General features: G+C 36.6%; 2 protein-coding genes across 2 annotated transcripts; one reads left to right on the top strand and one right to left on the bottom strand.

Moving 5' to 3' along the window:
• Positions 1-224: 224 nt before the first annotated feature.
• On the top strand, positions 225-2,542 carry LOC139813505 (mitochondrial enolase superfamily member 1). Its single transcript, XM_071779016.1, has 6 exons — positions 225-407; positions 683-788; positions 867-982; positions 1,054-1,208; positions 1,293-1,876; positions 2,015-2,542. The coding sequence occupies exons 1-6, from the start codon at positions 288-290 to the stop codon at positions 2,314-2,316; spliced, it is 1,383 nt and encodes a 460-aa protein (XP_071635117.1). The 5' UTR covers positions 225-287; the 3' UTR covers positions 2,317-2,542.
• Positions 2,543-2,553: 11 nt separating this feature from the next.
• On the bottom strand, positions 2,554-3,903 carry LOC139813508 (adenosine 5'-monophosphoramidase HINT3). The gene is made up of 4 exons (XM_071779020.1): positions 3,480-3,903; positions 3,235-3,352; positions 2,785-2,978; positions 2,554-2,695 (listed from the first exon to the last, which is right to left on the bottom strand). The coding sequence occupies exons 1-4, from the start codon at positions 3,552-3,554 to the stop codon at positions 2,654-2,656; spliced, it is 429 nt and encodes a 142-aa protein (XP_071635121.1). The 5' UTR covers positions 3,555-3,903; the 3' UTR covers positions 2,554-2,653.
• Positions 3,904-6,700: the final 2,797 nt, after the last annotated feature.

The raw sequence follows: 6,700 nt of genomic DNA, 5'->3' as shown, positions 1-6,700 counted from the left end.
ATATTACACGTTAACGTTTAAATAAATTAATTAACGTCCGTATTTAATATTATATATTTGGAAACGTACAGGACAGATCTTTCCGTGAAAATAATTTTCATAATTATCTTCAGGCAGATATTGTTGATATCGCGCGACGCGATAAACTTGCGACACAAATATTTACGTAAGACGATAAGAAGCAAGCGATATGTTTACATATTTAAGACGTAACGCTTCGAGAATATCGTCCAGTCAGTTTCTCGTTGTCATTGTCGTTTTAGAAGTGTTCGGTTCAATTTAGGAGAATGGAAGCCAGAAATATCGACGATGAGAAGGAAAAAAGAATGAAGGCCAAAATTACTGCTATCGATGTGAAGGATATAAGGTTTCCGACATCGTTAAATCGTGATGGAAGCGATGCAATGGTATACATTATTAAATAATTTGCATAAAGACATGCTCGCTGCTAATGACATGCTGTAAATTATCTAATTTATTAATATAATAAATTATTAAGATGAATATTAATAGCAATTAATGAATCTAATAGTAAATAAATATTAATTAAGGTAACATTTTATAGATTGCACGTTAAACTAATTATTATTAATTTTCTTAAATGATGTTAGTCAAGCTCCATTTACATGTTTAACATATGTATACTCTCAAGATTATATTTGATCTTTATTTATAATAACAGCATACCGATCCTGATTACTCTTGCGTGTATGTAACAATTAAAACAAGCAAAAAAGGATGTGAAGGATATGGTCTTACGTTTACCTTGGGAAGAGGAACTGAAATCGGTATTTTATATATTAATATATATTATTGATACTTCAGTTACATATGCGCTATACCAATAATAATAATAATTTTTGTAGTTGTACAAGCATGTAACGCTCTAGCCAAGATCGTGTTGAATCGGAAACTAAAATGGATTTACAAGGATTTTGCTAATTTTTGGAGACGTTTAACGAGCGACTCGCAACTGCGATGGGTAACGTATAACGAAGAGTGACATAATAATTAAAATATGACGATTACCGGGATATAATTTCGATGTTTTAGGTCGGACCGGAGAAAGGCGTGATACACCTAGCTACAGCAGCTATTGTAAACGCATTGTGGGACTTGTGGGCACGTGTCGAGGAAAAACCTGTCTGGAAGCTTCTTTCGGACATGTCACCCGAGGAACTCGTTTCCGTCATAGACTTCAGATACGTGTAAGCCGAAATTTTTTGTAAACCAAAGTGCAGAGTTATATTCTCGCTCATGACACAATTCTGTGTACGCATTTCTATATGCAGTAAAGACATAGTGGACGAGAAGATCGCGATAAAAATACTTGAGGAAAAAATGAAACTTAGGCAAGAACAAAAAAAGAAGCTGCAAAAGAACGGATATCCCGCGTACACCACTCAAGTCGGATGGCTGGGCTACAGCGATGACAAGCTCAAGGATCTTTGCAAGAGCTTTCTGGACTCCGGTTATACGGCGTTCAAGATCAAAGTGGGCCAGGATCTGCAGAACGACATTAAAAGGTGCGAGATTATACGCGAGGCGATAGGCTATGAGAACAAATTGATGATGGACGCGAACCAGGTGTGGGACGTGAACGAGGCGATCGAGTGGATGAAGGAGCTGAGGAAGTTTAAACCCACCTGGATAGAGGAACCGACGTCACCCGACGATGTCTTCGGACACGCTCAGATTCTCAAAGAATTAAAGCCGTACAATATCGGAGTGGCCACCGGCGAGATGTGCGCGAATCGCGTTATGTTCAAGCAGTTCCTGAAACACCACGCGATCAACTATTGTCAGGTCGATTCGGCGAGGATCGGCGGAATTAACGAGCTCCTGGCTGTGTACTTAATGGCATACATAACTCAAAGTAATAAGTTTACTATCGATAACTTAAATCTATAGACTTGATCTTTCCATTTTCAAACAACAGAATGACGAATCCATAATCAATTTCTATTTAAAAGAAAACAAAATGCGAAATGGAAATTTTTTTATTTATTTACAGTACCAGTTTGTCCGCATGCCGGTGGAGTAGGTTTGTGCGAGATGGTTCAGCACCTCCAAATGTGGGACTACGTTTGCTTAAGTCAGACCACTGAAAATCGCATGATAGAATACGTGGACCAGCAGCACGAGCACTTCGAGGATCCCGTTCGCATTAGGAATGCGCATTACATGCCGCCCGAGCGTCCTGGATACTCGACTAAACTTAAAGAAGAGACCATCTCAGAGTACGCCTATCCAGATGGCAATTATTGGAAAAACAAGATTGCTAAAGAAAAAGAAACTGAGGAAAGAGATGATTAGAGATTTTTTTTTTTTCAAAGATTCAACTGTATCTATAATTCTTTTATAAAAACAATCTACGTAAAACTGCATATACATCTTTTAAAGATACAACATATATATAATAAATACCAGAACAGATATTACAACAAATGAGATATATGCACGCTTATATACATTTAATATAAAAATAAAATTGTAATGCGATCTCACTTAATTTTCAATAAACATATAATTCTTTGTCGTATCTTGTAATAAATGTTCTTAAGCCCGTAATCACATCAAATGCTGACATATTGTACAAGATTATTATCGCGCTGCCAGGAAGACGATTAACAAATAAAATCACAATAATGGCCTACAGTTTACAGTTTTCCAGGCGAGATTTCACATAGTCTGTCTGTAAAAAAAAAAAGGATAACAATATGTATAATGGAGATTTATCTCTTACAGTATTTACCGAATAAGTTCTACAATCTCTATACTTACGCTCACAAACCAAAACATATTGGGATTGAACATCATCTTTCTCACAGCGTTCATTTTCTCTATTGGCGAAATAACGTGTAAATGTAAATGATCGACGGTATTAAAGGGCGGCCAATGAAACCCTGTTCGCGTAGACCCAGGATCAAGATTCATCTTTTCGGAGATAATGTCTACTGCAGCAACGATCTTGTCATCTGAAAGTATTCAGATATAATCAGAGACTGATAGAAATATCAATAATCAATTGTTAGACTAGAATGCATTAAATTTTAACAGAAACAAAGAAGACAAACTTTCAGATATATTTTCAAAGGTATGTATTAAATAATTTAATAAACATTTTACTACTCGATGATGTAACAAAAAAATTGCAGATTATGCAATTATTTAATAAAATTCAACTTAAATATGTTAATAAAGATAAGCCTGTTATCACGCTGTGATACTTACAAAGTTCAGAGTCTTCAGGTTGAAGTGTTTTCGCGTTACGTATATGTTTTTTCGGTAATATCAAATAATGATGCGTGGATACTGGATTAATATCTTTAATACACGTAAGGTCTTCATCCTGACGACAAAAACATATTGTGCATGTTAGAAACACTTGCTCGCTAATCTAAATTAAAAATTTGTATGTATATATGTGTGTACTTTATCTAGCTGTCAAAAAATTCGTTTGAGGTTAACTGCCATACCTCGTAAATTTTCTCACCAGGTTCCTCGTCCCTAATAATTTTACAGAAGACGCAATTTGTCAGCTGCTGAGCCATTGAAATTTATGTCAATTTCGACGATATTTAATTCGATGATATCTGATGACAGCTTATCCCGGAAGTCTAAATAACTGGAGCACCACTGTGGAGAGTATGGACTGAACACCGTGCGCACTGTGTATACACGTCGAATATCTTACGAGCAATTGAAAAGTCGTCGGAGCACATACTCGGACAGTAGGTTACAAAGCATATCTTTCGAGAACCATACTAATAGACTGCAGTAACGAAAATACAGAAATATAGATCTACATGCGTCTTTCTAGACTCTCGAAAAATCGCAAATTTATCCGGGGAGCACGTTGGGCAAGGAGATTACTGAACAGCTGATAGTGCTGATACGTTGGTGCGGGGGGGGGGGAGGTGTGCGCCGGGTGCCCACGTGATTTTGACTTTCTATTCGAACCGCACTGACCAATCAGAGCGCGTTATTGCAGCCAGGCATTCTGATTTCCATGGCAACCGCGTCAGTCCGTGCGGCGTTTGTATTTGGAGCGACGACAACCTCCTCGCTGAATATGTTTTTCGCGTAACTTGGCGACTGACGAGGGTCTAGAAAGACGCGCGTATATATAGACACGACATTATCTAAAACTCTTTTTCGTCTAATTTTATTCGACAGAGCACGCTTTGCCTTAAAGAAAATATATCAATATAAACATAACGGCGCTTTTTAACAATTGTTTAATTCCGTACGCCGATTTAGGAAACTCCGTTCTTCTCGCCGATTAACTTTATTCAGTATAACGTTTCAAAACTTTTTATTTCTAAACCTTTGATAAGCATATCATTTATTAACCCTAACATGGTAATGTTAATATTTTCTATGTATTTTGGTTAAGTCCGATGATAATCATTAACAGGATATTACATATTTCAAATGAATGAAAATGCAATTGTTCGTATACAATATGCTATAGTCAACGAGAGAAAGGAGCTATACGAATGCCGTTGCTATTCGCTCGGCGATAAAATCGGAGCTTCGAAATGTGACAAATGACACTTAAACAAATCTCGAGAAATACATTTATCTTATCATTGTTATGTGTCTTTTAATGCGAAGCATACTGTCTCGAACAAGATTAGACGATAAAGAGTTATAGAATGCCTTTGCATAATGCTAGCCAACGAAAAAAAAGGAACTACGAGTTTCGTCGCGCGTGCTCGGGAAGATCGAAGCTTCGAATGTGACGAGCAACACTGCCATGCGGGACTAATGTCAAGAAATACGTTAATTTTATCATTGTTATCTGTCCTTTAATGTGAGGCATGCTCTCTCGAACAAGATTAAACGATAAAAGGTTTTAGAATGTTGTTGCATAATGCTAGGCAGCGAGAGAAAGGAGCTTGTATAGTTAGCTCAACGAGAAAGTCGGCGCGCCGAAAATGCGACAAATGATACTAAAGAAATCTCGAGAAATACGTTCGTTTTATCATTGTTATCTGTTCTTTAATGTGAGGCATGCTCTCTCGAACAAGATTAAACGATAAAAAGTTTTAGAATATTGTTGCATAATGCTAGGCAACGAGAGAAAGGAGCTACGAATATGCCGTCGCCCGATACTAAATGAGCAGTCTCAGAAATTGTACATACATTGACATAGCGCTAATTGTTTCACGAGCTTGTTAACCTCTATTAAATAAATTGGAAATTTTTTTGCAAAGTAATATAAGTTATATCTTGCTGTTCCGAGAAAAACACACGTATTACGGGTTTTCTCAATTTACTATACGGTTTAGTCGTGATCAACGTGGGAAATGGAGTTGAAGCGTTTTGCGTGCCGCATGCTCGTCAATTAATTGTAATAATTTAAACAAATATAATTAATAAATATAATAATAATAAACGAAATTTCATATTTTAGCGTTAGGTTAAAATTAAACGACTAGAAGAATTTGATCACGTGTCGTAGAGATGCACAAAAGATCATAAAAATGGTTGAAAGTATACATATTAGGATGAGCATAAAATGGCGATTCTCGGCGTCGAAAACTCCGTTTAAATCGGCAAAAGTATCAGGCTAGCATGTTAGGCAAGGAGGTTTACGGAGGTATTCTGAGCGAGGGTGTTGCCTCCCCACATTGCCTCCGCGAACTCAACGCTGCTATTGGTCAGAGCGCGGGAGCCTACTGCCCCTTCTGTGCATACCCGCCAGCGCTCTGATTGGCCGTCGTGATCTGCTGGGCGCACCGCGCGCCGTTCCAATGGCGATGGGTAATAAGTGGGTAAGATCAGGGGTAGGCGCGCCGCTGCTGGAATACCTCTACTGCAACCTCTTTGCTCATCATGCTTCCCGCGTAACAGGAGCGATTTCTGAGGAATTACAAACGACTGCAAACTCGTTTTGCCGCTGCGCGCTGTTCGAATACCTCCTGCAACTTCCTCGCTCATCATGCTTCCCGCGTAACAGGAGCGATTTTTGAGGAATTACAGACGACTCCAAACTCGAGATTCTCGCTTTTCTCATAACTTAACATTCTTTTCATAATTTTTATGATCTTTCAACGAATGCATAATGTATTTCTCACTATTACTTAATAATAATTAAATAATTTAATACTAATATGTATTGTTCATTAAATTAACATGTACTTATTAATAACGTTTGCTTATGTGATACATATATGTATATATGTATATAATTCACGCATACGCATAAGCGATATATGCATGTATATTGTAAGATTAAAAATAAGATGATAACAAATTAAAATCAACTGTAATGAATGTTTTATCCAACGAAGTATACCTTGTGGTTTCAGGGAAAGAGTTTGTGTCATTAATTGATAAACAAATTAAATATTGCAGGTACTATTTTATAATCAGGAGAATCTTCGTATATTGCAAAATCTATTTGATCGGTACGAACAATTGCTGTCATGTTGATTTAATATACGAGTATGTAATAATATCCTATCAGTGATTACCGTAGCCGTCGGATCTTTTTTGGTTAAGATATTATTAATATATTAAAAATATTAATAGTACATTGTTTATGTCTTATTTATACCAATAAACAATATGCAATTCAAAGATTTTAAAATAAAATGTTTTAAAACGTTATTGAATAAAAATAAATCACAATAAAAACGTTTCCTAAATCAGCATACGAATTTTAAAGAATTCCTAAAAAATGACGTTA

This window comes from Temnothorax longispinosus, chromosome 5 (genome assembly GCF_030848805.1).
Source record: "Temnothorax longispinosus isolate EJ_2023e chromosome 5, Tlon_JGU_v1, whole genome shotgun sequence".
NCBI classification, from domain to species: Eukaryota; Metazoa; Arthropoda; class Insecta; order Hymenoptera; family Formicidae; genus Temnothorax; species Temnothorax longispinosus.
This window is presented reverse-complemented; position numbering and strand designations above follow the sequence as displayed.

Excerpts from the sequence above, each read along its gene's own strand:
- LOC139813505 (XM_071779016.1), top strand. The coding sequence starts at position 288 with ATGGAAGCCAGAAATATCGACGATGAGAAGGAAAAAAGAATGAAGGCC. Across the intron at positions 983-1,053 it reads GCGACTCGCAACTGCGATGG|GTCGGACCGGAGAAAGGCGT; the intron begins GTAACGTATAAC and ends TCGATGTTTTAG. Across the intron at positions 1,209-1,292 it reads GTCATAGACTTCAGATACGT|TAAAGACATAGTGGACGAGA; the intron begins GTAAGCCGAAAT and ends TTCTATATGCAG.
- LOC139813508 (XM_071779020.1), bottom strand. The coding sequence starts at position 3,554 with ATGGCTCAGCAGCTGACAAATTGCGTCTTCTGTAAAATTATTAGGGAC. Across the intron at positions 3,353-3,479 it reads CTGGTGAGAAAATTTACGAG|GATGAAGACCTTACGTGTAT; the intron begins GTATGGCAGTTA and ends TTTTGTCGTCAG. Across the intron at positions 2,979-3,234 it reads ACCTGAAGACTCTGAACTTT|ATGACAAGATCGTTGCTGCA; the intron begins GTAAGTATCACA and ends GAATACTTTCAG.